Below are 18,496 nucleotides of genomic sequence, written 5' to 3' on the forward strand. Positions count from 1 at the left end.
AGAGCTGGGCCTCATCTGTGCACCTCCAAACCCCAAAGAAGAGGAATCTGCAGATCTCTCCATAGATCCTTCTGGGTAGCCTCAGGCAGAGGCTAAATTAGCACCTCCTTAGAGATCCAAGTGCCAGTGTACCCAGTGGTCAGAGTGGGACCATCCAGAGTACAACTCCTCAGATCCATTAGGGACACACTCAGGGGGCAGACTCAGTGAGCACCAAAGCCCCACTAAAGCAAGTCTTGCCCTATAAAGGTGTCTCCAGCACAGAAGTTCTCCCACTGCAGACACAGCTGATTCTCACGGTCAATTGGCCTGGAGGTCAATTCCTCCCAGTGATACCAACAGCAATCAAGGCTTAACTACAACAAGACTGTGCATAAAGCCCACAAAGGGTTGCACCAAGAGTGTCCACCTCAGGTAATTAGGAGGCTGAGCCACTCAGCCCTATAGGACAACTAGCACACAAAGCCCCTCTATCAACAAAGGGAAGCAGCCAAAATGCGGAGACAAAGAAACAGGTCACAAATGACAGAAATGGAGGAAAGCAAACTACTGGATATAGAGTTCAAAACCATGGTTATAAGGTTTTTCAAGAATTTTCTAGAAACCACCGATAAATTTAGTGAGACCCTTGATAAATCTAGTGAGACCTGGAGGATATAAAAACGGACCAAATACAAATTAAGCATACACTGACTGAAATAAAGAATTTTATACAGAGATCCAACAGCAGACTAGAGGATCCCAAGAATCAAGTCAAAGATTTGAAATACGAAGAAGCAAAAAACACCCAACCGGAAAAACAAAAAGGAAAAAGAATCCAAAAATATGAAGATAGTGCAAGGAGCCTCTGGGACAACTTCAAGCGTACCAACATCTGAATTATGGGGGTGCCAAAAGAAGAGAGAGAGCAAGATATTGAAAACCTATTTGAAGAAATGACGACAGAAAACTTCCCCTACCTGGTGAAAGAACTAGACTTAACAAGTCCAGGAAGTGCATAGATCCCCCAACAAAAGGAATCCAAAGAGGACACATCATAATTAAAAAACCAAGGGCTAAAGACAAAGAGAGAATCTTAAAAGCAACAAGAGAAAAACAGTTAGTTACCTACAAGGGAGTACCCATATGACTGTCAGCTGATTTCTCAACAGAAACTGTGCAGGCCAGAAGGGAGTGGCAAGAAATATTCAAAGTGATGAATAGCAAGAACCTACAACCAAGATTACTTTACCCAGCAAAGCTACCATTCAGAATTGAAGGTCAGATAAAGAGCTTCACAGATAAGAAAAAGCTAAAGGATGTCATCACCACCAAACCAGTATTATATGAAATGCTGAAAGGTATCCTTTAAGAAGAGGAAAAAGAACTAAAATGTAAAGATAGAAATTATGAACAACAAATACATATCTATCAACAAGTGAATCTAAAAATCAAGTGAATAAAAAAATCTAATGAACAGAATAAACTGCTGAATAGAATCAGAGGCATAGAAAGGGAGTGGACTGACAATTCTCCAGGGGAAAGGAATGGGGGTGCAGGAAGATACTGGAAAAAATCTTACACCTATGTATGAGGACAGTGGGGGGGCGGTAAGGGCAGAGGGTTGGGTGGGAACTGGGTGGAGGAAGCTATGGGGGAATAAGGAGCAACTGTAATAATCTGAACAATAAAAATTTAGTTTATATAAAAGAATATTAGGCTGGGCTAGAGAGAGAGAGAGAGAAACAAAGAGAAACATTGATTTTTGTTTTTCCACTTACACATTCATTGGTTGATTTTATTTATTTTATTTTATTTTATTGATTTTTTATAGAGAGGAAGGGAGAGGGATAGAGAGTCAGAAACATCGATGAGAGAGAAACATCAATCGGCTGCCTCCTGCACACCCCCCACTGGGGATGTGCCTGCAACCAAGGTACATGCCCTTGACTGGAATCGAACCTGGGACCCTTGAGTCCGTAGGCTGACGCTCTATGCACTGAGCCAAACCAGTCAGGGCATGATTTTTTTTTAATATAGTTTTATTGATTTCAGAGAAGGAAGGTAGAGGGAGCGAGATATGGAAACATCAGTGATGAGAGAGAATCATCGACCGGCTGCCTCTCGCATGCCCCCCACTGGGGATCGAGCCTGCAACCCTGGCATGTGCCCTTGACCAGAATCGAACCTGGGACCTTTCAGTCCGCAGGCTGACGCTCTATCCACGGAGCCAAACCGGTTAGGGCTCTTTGGTTGATTCGCCAGGGGTGGAACCTACAATCTTCGAGCATCAGTAAAATGCTCCAACTGGCCGAAACCGGTTTGGCTCAGTGGATGGAGCGTCAGCCTGCGGACTGAAGGGTCCTAGGTTCGATTCCGGTCAAGGGCATGTGCCTGGGTTGCGGGCACATCCCCAGTAGGAGATGTGCAGGAGGCGGCTGATCGATGTTTCTCTCTCGTCGATGTTTCTGACTCTCTATCTCTCTCCTTTCCTCTCTGTAAAAAATCAATAAAATATATTTTAAAAAAAAAAATGCTCCAACTGACTGAGCTACTCGGCCAGGGTACCATTTGTATATTTTCTTCAGTGAAATGACTAATAGAGTTTTTGGTCTTTTTAAATTTTTTAAATTAATTTTTAGTGAGAGAAAAACATCAGTGAGAGAGTGAAACATCAATTGGATGACTCCAGCACTCCCCCTACAGGGGATGAAGCCTGCAACCCGGACCCAGGCATGTGCCCTGATTAGGAATCCAACTGGCAATCTTTCAGTGCCAGGACTATGCCCAACCATCTGAGCCATACCAGCCAGGGCAGTTTTTGGTCATTTAAAAAATTGGGTTGATTGTTTTCTTTTTCTTTTTTAACATTTTTATTGAATTTATCAGGGTGACATTGGTTAATATAGTTATATAGGTTTCAGCCCAGTCAGCTTGGCTCAGTGGTTAAGCATCGACTTATGAACCAAGAGGTCACAGTTTGAGTCCTGGTCAGGGCACATGCCTGGGTTGTGTGCTAGGTCCCCAGTTGGGGATGTGCAGGAGGCAGCTAATCAATGATTTCCTCTCATCATTGATGTTTCTATCTCTCTCTTCCTCTCTGGAATCAATAAGAATGTATTTTTTAAAATTATATAGGTTTCAGATGTACAATTCTATAATACATAATCTGTATATTGTGTTATGTGTTTGCCACCCCAAGTCAAGTCTCCTTCCATCACCATTTATCCTCCTCATACCCTCTTCTACCCTCCCTTCCCGCCTTAGATTGTTTGTTTTCATAATTGTTTCGTTTTAAGAGTTCTTTGTATATTTTGGATAATAGTCCCTTTTCAGATGTGTCTTTTGCAAATATTTTCTCCTATTGTGGCTTAACTTTTTATTCTCTTGATGTTATCTTTCACTGAGCAGAGTTTTTAATTTTAATAAAGTTGAATTTATCAATTATTTCATTTATGGGCCATGCCTTTAGTGCTACATCTAAAAGGTCATTGCCATAACCAAGGTCATCTAGGTTCACTCCTATTGTATCTTTTAAGGGTTTTATTGTTTTGCATTTTATGTTTAGGTCTACAGTCCATTTTGAGTTAATTTTATGAAGAATGTTAGGTGTGTGTCTAGATTCATTTTTTCCCATATGGATATCCAGTTGTTCTAAAACCATTTGCTGAAAAGATTATCTGCTCCATTGTGTTGCCTTTTTCCCCCTTCGTCAAAGCTCAGTTGACTGTATTTATGTGGTTCTATTTCTGGTCTCTCTATTCTGTTCTATTGCTCTGTCTCTGCTTTTGCCAGTACCACACTGTCTTGATTACTGTAGCTTTATAGTAAGTCATGAAGTTAGGTAGTGTCAGTCCTCTAACTCTGTTCTTCTTTAATACTGTGTTGTCTATTCTAAGTCTTTTATCTATTTATGTAAATTTTAGAATCATTTGATTTATATCCACAATATAACCTGCTGAGATTTTGATTGGGATTACACTGAATATATACATCAAGTTGAGCCTATGCATAAATATGAAATATCTCTCTATTTATTCTTTATTTTTATTCTGGGTATTACACTTGAAATTTAGTCTATTCATTTTACATTATGACCTCAATTGACTAATCTGTACAACATCTTTTAAAAACTTTAAACCTATTCCTTTTTTTCAGGTCATAAATAAGGTCCATCTTAAAGCAAATCATGTAGTAAAGAGAGATGTTGATGAACATTTAAGAATCAAGACTGTCTATGATAAAAGTATTGAAGAGTAAGTATATCATTATTTTGTGATCATTTTATTAAGAATCAAACGTTAAAAAAATTTTTTTTATTGATCTCAGAGAGGAAGAGAGAGATAGAAACATCAATGATGAGAATCATTGATTGGCTGCCTCCTGCACATGCCCTACTGGGCATCAAGCCCGCAACCCAGGCATATGCCCTTGACAGGAATCAAACCAGGGACCCTTCAGTCCACAGGCCAACACTCTGTCCACTGCACCAAACCAGCTAGGGTAAGAATCAAACTTTTAAAGATATTTTTATCTGTTATCTGAAGTTCCATAGGTTGAACTCAGAGCCAATGCATCTTCAAGATGGACTAATTTGGGAAGATGATAGCCATGGGATATGATCAAAATCTATACATCATGTCCAGCTGGTGTGGTTCAGTGGTTGAGCATCAACCCATGCACCAAGAGGTCACGGCTCTATTCCCAGTCAGGGCACATGCCCAGGTTGAGGGCTCCATCCCCAGTAGGGGGTGTGTAGGATGATGTTTCTCTCTTATCTGTGTTTCTAACTCTCCCTTTCTCTCTCTCTAAAAATCAGTACAAACCTATTTTTAAAAAATCTATACGCCATGCATAATTTGAACAAAACAAATGTGAATCTATTCGGATGTGGTCAATAACAAACCCAGAAGGCACCTCCTCAATAAGTACTTGGAAGAAAAATAAGAGGAAGTAATTTTACACACACACACACACACACACACACACACACACACACACACACACTAATAAGGACATTTACAAAATTATTCACCAGGGAAGTGGTATAGTCTAAATTTTTTATTTAGTGTAAGAGTAGTCCAGAAAACAGGTAAATTATGAATCTATAGTAGGTTTTTAAAAAAGATTTTTTATTGATTTCTAGAGAGAAAGAAAAGGAGAAGGGGATGAGAGAGAAACATTGATGGGCTGCCTCCTGCACGCCCCCCATTAGGGATCGAGCCCACAACCCAAGTATGTGCCCTGACTGGGAATTGAACCAGCAACCTTTCTGTGCAGGGGATGATGCCCAACCAACAGCCACATTGTCTAGGACAATCTATAGTATTTTATAAAAATCTATTAAAAGTAGTTGATGTCCTTTCCTATCTTTAACTTTCAAAATGAATGAAATAGCGTATGATCATGCCTAGCACTGTGTTTGGCACAGAGTGAACTCTCAAATACTTATTGAGATAAATTGAAATTTTGGGGGCTTGATACTGCATGCTTCCACAAAGCATTCTTTGGGGCTCCTACCAGATGTATTCTGAACAATTGAGACAGTGCTCTGCCCAGGATGGCAATTCTTATGTTTCATGTTGTCATTTCTTTCAGGTTGCTCCATGAAAAAAGATCCCTTGTTAAGGTAGGTAATAAATACTCAGGGTTTGAATTGGATACTTAAAATGGGTATATTTTGTTTTATGTAAATTCTACTTCGGTAAAGAAAACTATATACATGACTTTTGTGAATGACTGAATACAAGATGTTGGTAGTGAATTGATAAATGTATTTATCATTTTCACCAAAGATGTCTTTGTTATGCACTCACCAAGACTTGGTCTGTATTTGATAATAAATTAGTCTTCTCATTTTCTTAATTGTTCTCTTAAGTTTTGGGGGAGCAGAACATATTGAGGATAGTATACAAAAAGCTGATTTTTTGGAAATGCTTTGAAAATACATTATGGAAATGCTTTTTCTCCTGAAGATTAATTAACCAGAAAGTATGATATGCCAAAGTTGTTTATAGAAGTGCTAACCTCGTTAGTTTTTTAACTGTTACAGAGAGTGACACACACACGTTAAGCCAGTTCATTCAAAGAAATAATCGCGGTTAAAGTAAATTTTCTAAACATAAGATTTTCTTAACATAAACTACCATGATGTTGGAACCAACTAACTCAGTCCCAAATTTGAAGTAATTTAGATTAATAGTTCAGATTTATATTTTCTAATATTCTATTTACATAGAAGTAGGGAAGGAAGTTTCCAGCTAGTGTTCTTTCCCCAAACTCATCTAGAAAATGCGGAAATTCCTCTGCTCCTAGACATATTTACTCTTTCCCCTACTCCTTGTCATACAACCTGTAACTAATTAATATCTGTATTCTGAAATTGTAAGGCCTTTTCCTTTTTTTACCCTCAGGCATTAAATCCTATGTGTACTTGTTTTAAATGTAATTTATACTTTGATTATAATTCTGACTAGTTTTCTTTGTTTAACTTTTATTTAGAACAAACTTTTTCCACAAGCTATTTCTTATTTAGAGAAGACTTTTCAGGTTCGTAGACCTGCGGGCACTATCTTACTTAGCAGGTATGTCACATTAAACACAGATCATTTTCTTGTCATTTAGTACTCTGCCCTCCCCATTCTACCTGTATGGCAAATTATGAAATTTATACCAGAATATTTTATTATGATTTTTTAAAATAGATTTTATTGATTTTTTACAGAGAGGAAGGGAAAGAGATAGAGAGTTAGAAACATCGATGAGAGAGAAACATCGATCAGCTGCCTCCTGCACATCTCCTACAGGGGATGTGCCTGCAACCCAGGTACATGCCCTTGACCGGAATTGAACCTGGGACCTTTCAGTCCGCAGGCCGACGCTCTATCCACTGAACCAAACCGGTTTCGGCTATTATGATTTTTTAGAGACCAAAATACAAGCTATTTTAAAAATAATATAAAAGCATCTATTGGATAATTATTCTTTTCCTGATTTTCTATTATATGGTGACTTACTAGATTTTTTTCCTAGGGCAGTGACGGCGAACCTATGACACCTCTTACACGCGAACTCATTTTTTTGGTTGATTTTTCTTTGTTAACTGGCATTTAAATATATAAAATAAATATCAAAAATATAAATCTTTGTTTTACTATGGTTGCAAATATCAAAAAATTCCTATATGTGACACGGCACCAGAGTTAAGTTAGGGTTTTTCAAAATGCTGACACGCCGAGCTCAAAAGGTTCGCCATCACTGTCCTAGGGTATAATTGTCCCTGCTTGCTACATCCCCTTTCTCCCTCCTTCTTTATCTACAGTATTGGTTTTATGAAATATTTGGGTATTTGAAAACTCATATCAGGAGGATTTCCCGTGGAACCAAAATTTTTCCTTAGTCCACTTTTCTAACTAAAATAGTAGCTATTAATGAGCTAATATAGCAGTTACTAGTTTTTTATGATGTCTTTGACTACTGTGAACTATTCTCCGCCCCCCCCCCCCGCTTTTTTTTTCTTTTTGGCAATTAAACTTTGATGTACAAATGGACTGAAGACAATGTGCAACAAACCAATACCTACGGAAGGAAAATGATCCCCACAGATACTGTACTGGAGAATGTGCAGAACATACAAAATGTGGCCCCATTATAGTGCCTGAAGAGCACCTCCAGGTAATTCAGCCTGCTCTTAGCAATGTTTTTTGTTTTGTTTTGTTTTTTGCCATAAATGTTCCTTAAGGGTTTTTCTTTTTCTTTTTTTTTTAAATATATTTTATTGATGTTTTTATAGAGAGGAAGGGAGAGGGATAGAGAGTTAGAAACATCGATCAGCTGCCTCCTGCACACTCCCTACTGAGGATGTGCCTGCAACCCAGGTACATGCCCTTGACCAGAATCGAACCCGGGACCCTTCAGTCCGCAGGCCGATGCTCTATCCACTGAGCCAAACCGGTCAGGGCTAGGGTTTTTTTTAAGCAATGTTTTTATTCTTTAGAATAACTTTAGGGGAATTTTGAATCTGTGTTACCAAGAAGTGTTTTTCTTTAATATACATTTTTATTGATTTCAGAGAGGAATGGAGAGGGAGAGAGAGTGATAGAAACATCAATGATGAGAGAGAATCATTGATCCGCTGCCTCCTGCACATCCCCCACTGTGGATCAAGCCTGCAACCCCAGCATGTGCCCTGATTGGGAATCAAACTGATCTCCTGGTTCATAGATCGACACCTAACCAGTAAGCCAAAAGGCCGGGCTACCTTATATACTTTTGTATTTGAATTTTTTAAAAGATACATGAATTACTTATAGTAGGAAATGTATTTATCTTTTAAATTTTTAAAAATAATTTTGAAATAAAATAATCATAGATTTATAGGAAGCTGCAAAAAAAATGTATAAGGAGGTCCCTTTTAAATTTCTTTTTTGCATCCTGGTTGGCTGCCGCTTAGAAATAGCAGTTACTTGTTTGAGGTAAAATTATAGATTTATGCTTATTTTACATAAAGTAGAAATTTTAGTAAAATGGATTCAGAGTTACTAGTAGAGACAAGGAGTTGAGGGAGGTATGGCTTTTGATAAATTTGAGGGATAAATAAAAATTAAATTATATATATTCAGAGCCTGGATTCACTATAAATTAAAAATCTCCACAGCTAACCTTGTCTTTGGTCTGATTTTCTGTTGCCCCGCTCCCCCCCGCCCCATGGGCGCAGCAATGCAGGGTCTGCCGTGGGGGTAAGTGGCCCTGTGGAGCGGTGGGTGTGCCAGACCAAGAGGGGGTCCGAGATGCTGACTTTGTTCTTTATGTTGGTGCTCTGGCCACCGAGAGGTGCAGCCATGAAAACATCATTTCTTATGCAGCCTATTGTCAGCAGGAAGCAAAAATGGACAGGTAAGCTTTCCCCTGAGACTTATTTCTCAACATCTAATATGGGAACGTTTAAAACAAACTATATTATGTGTTTAGAGTACAGGAAGTTTGCACTTGCCAGATTGCCTTTAGAAGTAAGAAATGGCACACTGCCTGAATGGGGGGCCAGAGAGTGGAGGAATCAGGTTACATTTAAGGAAAATGAAATTTTCTGAATCACTGGTATGTGCTTCAGAATTATTCTGTCAGTCAGTACTGAAGTTGGTAAGGAGTTCAAAATCAGCATCATGGATTATGAAAAGCAGTCTGTTACCATGATACTATGTAATTATTGATCCATGAAATTGACTCAAAAATTTTTAGCTTCCGAATGTTCAAAAAGCTTATAATTAAATATTGAGTTTTATGTACTAATGAAGAAGAAAGTGCTGTACTGTTTTGCAGATACATATGTCAGCTTGTTTAGTAAAAAGAATATATATTTAATAGAGTTGTTTTTTCCCCCCTGAGATATTAGTTAAGTACTAGGGGCCCAGCGCACGAATTTTGTGCACTGGGCCTGGCTGGCAATCAGAGCCAATCGGGCCTTCCTTCCCCTGGCTGCCGGCTGCTGGCCGGGGCCTTCCTTCATTCTACGTTGCCCCCTGGTGTTCAGCACATGTCATAATGAGCGGTCGAACTCCCAGCCGGTCGAACTCCTGAGGGGACAATCTGCATATTAGCCTTTTATTATATAGTATACTTACAAATAAGCTTAGGTTAGGAAGAAGCCATGTGTACCTATTGCTGTTAGAAGCCACTGTAGTGGACACTGTGTAAGGATGAGAGCTTCATGAAATGGATTGAAGAGAAAGACAGGGCTCTTTTAATCTAATGTTATAGAAGTCCCTGATGGGTTTTAGGCCTGACAGTGACATCCATTTTGTATTTTAGAGATTGCTAGCAATGTTTTGGTAAGTGAATTATATATATACTGTTTCTAAGTGTAAGTCTATTGTTTTCAAATATGAAGAAACTATACTATGTTTTTTATTTTATTTTTTATAAATATTTATTGTTCAGATTATTACAGTTGTTCCTCTTTTTCCCCCCATAGCTCCCTCCACCTGGTTCCCATCCCACCCCTGGCCCTTACCCCCCCATCCTCGTCCATAGGTGTACAATTTTTGTCCAGTCTCTTCCCGCACCCCCCCACACCCATTCCCCCCGAGAATTGTCAGTCCACTCCCTTTCTATGCCCCTGATTCTATTCTATTCACCAGTTTATTCTTTTCATCAGATTTTTTATTCACTTGATTTTTAGATTCACTTGTTGATAGATATGTATTTGTCACTTTGTTCATAATTTGTATCTTTGCCTTTTTCTTCTTCTTCTTCTTCCTCTTTTTAGAGAATACCCTTCAGCATTTCATATAATACTGGTTTGGTGGTGATGACCTCCTTTAGCTTTTTCTTATCTGTGAAGCTCTTTATCTGACCTTCAATTCTAAATGATAACTTTGCTGGGTAGAGTAATTTTTGTTGTAGGTTCTTGCTATTCATCACTTTGAATATTTCTTGCCACTCCCTTCTGGCCTGTATAGTTTCTGTTGAGAAATCAGCTGACAGTTGTATGGGTACTCCCTTGTAGGTAACTAACTGTTTTTCTCTTGTTGCTTTTAAGATTCTCTCTTTGTCTTTAGCCCTTGGTTTTTTAATTATGATGTATCTTGGTGTGGTCCTCTTTGGATTCCTTTTGTTGGGGGTTCTATGCACTTCCTGGACTTGTAAGTCTATTTCTTTCACCAGGTAGGGGAAGTTTTCTGTCATTATTTCTTCAAATAGGTTTTCAATATCTTGGTCTCTCTCATCTTCTGGCACCCCCATAATTCGGATGTTGGTACGCTTGAAGTTGTTCCAGAGGCTCCTTGCACTATCTTCATATTTTTATATTCTTTTTTCCTTTTGCTTTTCCGGTTGGGTGTTTTTTGCTTCTTCATATTTCAAATCTTTGATTTGATTCCTGGGATCCTCTAGTCTGCTGTTGGATCTCTTTATTCTTTATTTTAGTCAGTGTATGCTTAATTTCTATTTGGTCCTTTTTCATATCCTTGAGGGTCTCACTATATTTCTCAGAGGTTTCTAGAAAATTCTTGAAAAACCTTATAACCCTGGTTTTGAACTCTATATCCAGTAGTTTGCTGTCCTCCATTTCTTTCATTTGTGACCCATTTCTTTGTCTCCACATTTTGGCTGCTTCCCTGTGTTGATAGAGTGCCTTTGTGTGCTAGGTGTCCTACAGGGTCCAGTGGCTCAGCCTCCCTAATTACCTGAGGTGGACACTCTTGGTGCACCCCTTTGTGGGCTGTGTGCACGGTCTTATAGTTAAGCCTTGATTGCTGTTGGTATCACTGGGAGGAATTGACCTTCAGGCCAATTGGCTGTGAGGACCAGTTGTGTCTACAATGGGAGAACTTCTGTGCTGGAGACACCCTTACGGGGCAGGACTTGCTTCAGTGGGGCTTTGGCACTCACTGAGTCTGCCCAGGTTTTTAGGCAGAGAAAGGCTAGGCCATTCATATGCAAAAGTCTCTGCGCACAGCTTGGGTGGGGTTGTAAATTGGGTAGGGCGGGGTCTCAGGGAATCACCAGTGTGGAGCAAACCGCAATGGCTGCCAGTCTGCTCTGCCTCAGAGAGGTCTCGGGATCTGTGTCCCGCAGCCCCTTGCAGGAACAATGACCGCTGCAAGCACCTCTGCAAGAAAACCGCCCTCACGTTCCGGCCAGATGCCAGACAGTCCAGTTTCTCTCCGTATGAGTCTGGGTCCCTAAATTCTCACCCGGAACTGGAGTTCAGAGCAGTAGGGAGCTTATATCTCCCTCCAGATTGAAAAAGACAACAGTGTATCCAGCTGCCAGCCCCTTATGCGCGCCTCCATACCTCCACACTTCCACGCCTCTGCACCTCCTACCGGACTCAATGTGCTTTTCTCTTTCCTTCTAGTTGTACAATTTCCACTCAGCCAGCCTTCTTGTGGTTCTGGATGATATTCATTTTGTCTTTTAGTTGTAGTTTTAATGTGGTTGTGTGCGGCAGCAAGTTCAGGTGTTTACCTATGCCACCATCTTGGTTGTTCTATACTATGTTTTTTAAATAAGACAAATGTTACTTTCTAAATAGGCAATCAAAATTTAATGAGGTTTGTGGTATTTCTATGATAAAATGTTACGATAGTGATGAGACAAATGACCTGGGGGTTCCTTACCATTGTTTGTTTGCCATTGCTTTTAAAAGATAGGTAAGTGCATGAGAAAACTGACTGAATTACTCTGGGTCCTAGTCGGCTCTTAGACTCAGGTTCTGGATGCAGTGGAGATGTAGAATTCTGTAGATTCTAGAAGGTAATAGGAAAGAGGATAATGGGAAGATAGAGATCTTTATATGAATGAAGGGCAGTGTTGGGGTGGGAGAGGGAATAGTGAGATGGAAATAAGAAGGTCCAGCAGCTGTCAGCAACCTGAATGATTTGTTTATTGTCCTATAGTGTATTCTCGTTTACCTCTCTACTTACTTGACTGATCTTGTGCCTGTAAATATAGAGAAATGCTGAAGTCATATATGGATTTTGCAAGTAAAATAGTGTTAGAATTTGAATTTTTCAGTACATTTCTTTATTTGGTATATATTGACATTTTAAAAATTCATAGTAAAATAAAATTAACTGACTAAATCCTTTTTTAGAAATAGTTGTTGATTAGTCATGCCATAGAAACACAGAGGTATATGTCTTCAAAGTAAAAGATAGTGAAAGTTAGATGTTATTTTACAAAATGACATTTGATATTTAGCAAAGATTTTTCTGACCTTGGGCACTTTTTTGTTTTGTTTTTAATTGATCTTAGAGAGAGAGAAACATCAACCAGTTGTCTCCTGTAGGTGCCCCAACCAGGGATCGAACCCACAACCTGGGTATGTGTCCTGATGGGTAATTGAACTTGCCACTTTTTGGTGTATGAGATAACACTCAACAAACTGAGCCACACCAGCCAGGGCATGACCTTGGGCAATTTTTTATGGAAAAGTATAGGTTAATAAATATCATAATGCATATTATTCTGGAATATAATAAAAATTCAATGTCTACTTTAACAGGCCAATAGCAGGATATGCTAACCTGTGTCCAAATATGATCTCTACCCAGCCTCAGGAGTTTATTGGGATGCTGTCTACAGTGAAACATGAGATTATTCATGCCCTGGTAAATTTTCCTGTTAACTCTTGTGTGTGTGTGTGTGTGTGTGTGTGCGCGCGCGTGCGTGTGCACCTTGGTTTTCTGTTTATTGTGCTTTCATTTTGATGTATATATTAACATTTAAGATTATGTAGATTCTTAAATTCATGTTCCATAAAACAGTTGATTAGGCCTTTGCCAGTAGAAAATTTCTAATGATTAGCATTTGAGCTAGGTTGAGTTATACTATTTAAAATAATCAAACAGTGCTCGCTTCGGCAGCATATATACTAAAATTGGAACGATACAGAGAAGATTAGCATGGCCCCTGGGCAAGGATGACATGCAAATTCGTGAAGCATTCCATATTTTTACAGCCTAAGTGCCCATCACCAAAAGAGTGGATTAAAAAACTGTGATACATCTACACAATGAAATACTATGCCGCTATAAAAAGGAAGGAACTTTTACCATTTGCAACAACATGGATGGAACTGGAGAGCATTATGCTAATCGAAATAATTCAGTTGGAGAAAGATAAATATCACATGATCTCACTCATATGTGGGATATAATGATCAACATAATTTGATGAACAAGAATAGATCGATCTAGAGACAAATGTTAGGGGAGGCAGGGGTTAGAGAGCAACCAAAGGACTTGTATACATGCATATTAGCATAACCAATGGACACAGACACTGGGGCAGTGGGGGTTTGCCCAGGATGGGAATGGCTGGGGGTGGGGGGCCAATTGGGGAAAAAGGAGACATATGTAAAACTTTAGACAATAAAAAAATTAATAATAATAATTAAACAAATTAGGCAAATGGGATTTTTGAGAAAATAATTATTTCTACAGAAAAAACAGTAATTTAGAAAAATTTACTTTCCTCTAAAATGACAACTGATATACTAATTATAGATCTTATCTCCTACAGAGATCTTATTTCTAAAAGTCATCTTGGTCTATTTAGGCTTTCTAAGTGTATATGTACTAACTGATTCAGAACTTCTTTCATTTCCCTAATTTATCCAAAATAAATTTTGACTATGTGTCTAGGGAATTAAACAATGTTGCCTAAGATGCTAGGACATGTTCTTCTGATACCATCTGTGTATTTAGACAGTAGATGGCAGTAAATTTAAGAGAGAGAGTATTACACTGATCTAGGTGTGATTTTTTAAAATTCTATCACTAAAAATCTTTGGGATCTTGTGTAAATTACTTAGCCTTTGTAAGCCTCAATTTCATCTGTAAAATGAAGATATTAGTACATGCTATAATGGGATTTTTCTCTTGAAGATTATATAAGACAAAACATAAATGTGCCTGGCCCATGAGATTCAGTGGTTGAGCATTGACCCATGAATCAGGAGGTCACAGTTTAATTCCAGGTCAGGGCACACAACTGGGTTTCAGGCTGGATCCCCAATAGGGAGCGTGTAGGAGGCAGCCAATTAATGATTCTCATCATTGATGTTTCTAACTCTCCCTCTCCCTTTCTCTCTTGAAATTTAAAAGAAAAAGGTTTTTTTTTAAAGTAGTAGGAACTGAAATGTTTTTTGTGTTTTTTTTTAAACTTATAAATGGCTTAGCACCATGTCGTACATAATAAGGTGTAATAAAATTAGTGGCTATTATTTATTAGTTTTATTTAGTGAGCTATCATGTATGACCTTGAAATGCAGGCCTCACTCTCTTTTTTGGGGTGGGCCCTCAAATATTAAGGACATATATTGATTTACCTGAAGTATAAAATGTGGGGTTCAGGACTAACTTACCCTACTAGTCCAGCTCCATTTCCCTGTGCTTTTCTTGTCTGTATTTTTCTTAAGCATCAGTCTTTAAATCAGCAAACACATTGAATAACTTGGTGAAACTGTAGTGTAACCAAATAGTACTTATATCTTTCCAGTAAGGAGATTCCAAAATGAATAATTTATTTTCCCTTTATTAAAAAAAGTAAGTTGAACCTGCTCAATTTGGTGAAAGACAAATGTCATTCTAAGTATCATTTTAAGCTTTAAGTTATAAAATCTATAGATACTTGAGAGAACCAGAGTAAAACAACAGGTTTTTAAGTCTAATCTATAGGTGAACGTGAATACAGAGCTCCTAAACATGAGATAAATTAGGTTATGAACAGACCACAAAAGAAAAGGTTCACTTGGCCAAGAAATGTATGAGAAGGTATGCACACTTGCTTTAGTGGTCAGGTAATTTCAAATCAAAGTGAGACACCATTGAATGTGAAAACATGTATGAGAGTTAGGCAAATAGATTTCTGCCGGGGTCCAGCCCCAGCGGGTCCAGGGGTCCCCAAAGGTGTGGACGGAGTCGGCGAAGAAGGAACGACACGGAGACAGTGTTCAGTTGATCAGCAGCCTAGCCAGGATCTCCAGCCAGGATCTCCAGCCAAGTTCTGGTCTGGATCTCCAGAGAGGTTCTGCTTAGGATCTCTAGCCAGGCTCTGTACAGGTTCTCCAACCAGGTTCAGTCACCAGGTTCTAGTCAGGCTCTCCTGCCAATCTCCGCAGTCAGGTTCAGTCCAGGATCCCCTGCCATGCTCTCTCGCCAGGCTCCGCCTCCAGGCTCCGAGGCCAGTCCCTGTCCAGGATCCTCTGGCATGCTCTCGCCAGCAAAGTTCTTCTGTCTCTAGAGAACGTTCTGTGTAGGTTCTGTGCCTAGGCTCTGTCTCTCTTGGTCCTGTCTTCCAAGCCCTGAGTCTTGCTGTCTAGTTACATCTGTATTTATACCAGTTCATTTTAATCCTGTCAATCTCTATTACAAAGGTTAGGGCGTTTCTTATCTCCATTCCAGGGAGTAAAGATTATGTAGCTTAAGCATGATTGTTCATAGTTAAAGTGATTAATTACCCGCCTGGCACTTAGTTGAGGGGTTTTATTCCCTCCCTAACTTCAGGGGAAAATCCCTACTTGGGGATTCAACCTTTCTCGGAGAGGTGACCTTGGTTAAAACACAGCGCCAAGAAGGTGAGCAAACATATTAAGAACCGTATGCCATATATGCCAGGTCCCTTGAAACAGCAAGGATGGACAGGCTCCCGGCAGATTTCAAGGTAGTGGTTACTTCTGGGAAGAGAGGGAGGAAAAAGGATTAGGTAGTGAGGCTTCAGCAGTATTTACTCTGGAGTGTTCTATTTATTAAAAAAAAAAAAACAACCCTTAAGAAAATATGGAAAAACTAACATCTTAAATCCTTTTAAAGAGGATGCATAAGTTTCTGTTAGGCTTTTGAAACTTTTCTGTGTATTTGAATTATTTTAAAAATTGTAAAGCCCTACAAAATTTAAAGATTAGTTTAAATCTCAAAAACCATCCTGGAGGATGGAAAGAATTAAATGTTTAATAGCTACAGGTACTCCCTATAAAGTTAAGTATGTTCATAGCTCTCAACTACAGTCATCCATGGTACTTTAAATACTAGATAATCCTTCTGAAATATGAGTGCTTAGAAAAACTTTCTAGTTGATAGGGTGGGAAAAATGTTTATTTAGAATATCCTAAAGGATGAGACAAATCATACTATTTTAAACTTTATGTAACTTCAGTGAATTTTATATTTAAAACTATTTAGATGTTCTTAGCTGATTCCATTAAGTATCCTTTGCATCTTTAGAGGTTAAAAAAGAAGAAATATAGGAATAAAATACTAAAATGGATTCCATTAATCATACTGTCAAGCATGAATGACACAGAGACCACAGTTACGTTAGCAAAGAAATTTGCCAATGAAATTGTTTAAGTGATCATTTATGATTGTTAGTTATCTATAATAATAAAAGCGCAATATGCTATTTAGACCAGACATCCTTCTGGATGTCCTTCGGGTCCACCTTCTGGACGAAGCCAGGGCTGTGAGGGAAGTCCAGGTCCTGGGTGCCTGCTGGCGGCTGGAGGGAAGCCCAGGTCCCAGGTGCCGGAGGGAAGCCCGTGCGAGCAGCTAGGGGAAGGAAGGCCTACTCTTGCACGAGTTTTGTGCATTGGGCCTCTAGTTTGTGCTGGGAGCCGGTCCATCCTTGCTGTTTCAAGGGACCTGGCATATATGGCATACGGTTCTTAATATGTTTGCTCACCTTCTTGGCGCTGTGTTTTAACCAAGGTCACCTCTCCGAGAAAGGTTGAATCCCCAGGTAGGGATTTTCCCCTGAAGTTAGGGAGGGAATAAAACCCCTCAACTAAGTGCCAGGCGGGTAATTAATCCCTTTAACTACGAACAATCATGCTTAAACTACATAATCTTTTCTCCCTGGAATGGAGATAAGAAACGCCCTAACCTTTGTAATAGAGATTGATAGGATTGATTCAACTGGTATAAATACAGTTGTAACAAGACAGAAACACACAGAACTCAGAACACAGAACTTACAAGAGAGAACCTACAGACAGAACCTACACAGAACGTACAGACAGAAGAACTTCGCTGGAGAGAACATGGCAATAGATCCTGGACTGAACCTGACTATAGAACATGGCAAGAGAACCTGACTAGAACCTGGTGACTGAACCTGGCTGGAGATCTGAACCAGAACCTCTCTGGAGATCCAGACCAGAACTTGGCTGGAGATCCTGGCTAGGCTGCTGATCAACTGAACACTGTCTCCGTGTCATTCCTTCTTCACCGACTCCGTCCACACCTTTGGGGACCCCTGGACCCGCTGGGGTTGGACCCCGGCAAGTTTGAATATAAGCTGTAGCATATTCTCAATGTATAAGATATATATAAAGTAGTTACAGCCTGGCTGGCATGGCTCAGTGGTTGAGCATCAACCTATGAACCAGGAGGTCATGGTTTGATTCCCGGTTAGGGCACATGCCCGGGTTGTAGACTCAATCCCAGTAGGGGGCGTGCAGGAGGCAGCCGATCCATGATTCTCTCATTATGGATGTTTGTCTCTCTCCCCCCCTCTTTCTTCCTCTCTGAAATGAATAAAAATATATATTTTTTTAAAAAAGTAGTTCCAAAAGTGCTTTGTTTTAGCTATTAGATTAGGAAAGAAAGCAAGAAAAGAAATAGGAGATATCAAATGTCAACAATTTTTTTGCCCACTTTCTCATGTTAATTGGAAGGGGAGGGATAGAGAATAGGAATTTTAATATCTTTATGTGAAATATACATTATCATTAAAATTGAACACTTCTCTTTTTTTAATATATTTTATTGATTTTTTACAGAGAGGAAGGGAGAGAGATAGAGAGTTAGAAACATCAATGAGAGAGAAACATCGATCAGCTGCCTCCTGCACATCTCCCACTGGGGATGTGCCCGCAACCCAGGTACATGCCCTTGACCGGAATTGAACCCGGGACCTTTCAGTCCGCAGGCCGACGCTCTATCCACTGAGCCAAACCGGTTCCGGCAGATTAATACATTCTTAAACAAATAAATGCATTGTCTATACCCTAAAG

The 18,496-nt window shown here is 39.4% G+C and overlaps 1 protein-coding gene and 1 non-coding gene across 5 annotated transcripts in view; both read left to right on the plus strand.

Moving 5' to 3' along the window:
* LMLN (leishmanolysin like peptidase) overlaps nt 1-18,496 on the plus strand; it is a 79,146-nt gene that overhangs the window by 17,391 nt on the left and 43,259 nt on the right. For all 4 annotated transcript variants that reach the window (XR_009451848.1, XM_059687585.1, XM_059687583.1 and 1 more), the window contains 6 exons: nt 4,138-4,235; nt 5,578-5,608; nt 6,481-6,563; nt 7,536-7,653; nt 8,696-8,874; nt 12,986-13,091. Coding sequence is in view for 3 of the 4 variants with exons in the window: in XM_059687585.1 (XP_059543568.1) it covers nt 4,138-4,235; nt 5,578-5,608; nt 6,481-6,563; nt 7,536-7,653; nt 8,696-8,874; nt 12,986-13,091 (615 nt within the window). In the remaining variant the exon portion in view is untranslated. The remainder of the gene's footprint in view (nt 1-4,137; nt 4,236-5,577; nt 5,609-6,480; nt 6,564-7,535; nt 7,654-8,695; nt 8,875-12,985; nt 13,092-18,496) is intronic.
* Nucleotides 13,331-13,437, plus strand: LOC132232013 (U6 spliceosomal RNA). Its single transcript, XR_009452177.1, has one exon. It is a non-coding gene; the product is annotated as a U6 spliceosomal RNA (small nuclear RNA).

This window comes from Myotis daubentonii, chromosome 3 (genome assembly GCF_963259705.1).
Source record: "Myotis daubentonii chromosome 3, mMyoDau2.1, whole genome shotgun sequence".
In the NCBI taxonomy this organism is placed as follows: domain Eukaryota; kingdom Metazoa; phylum Chordata; class Mammalia; order Chiroptera; family Vespertilionidae; genus Myotis; species Myotis daubentonii.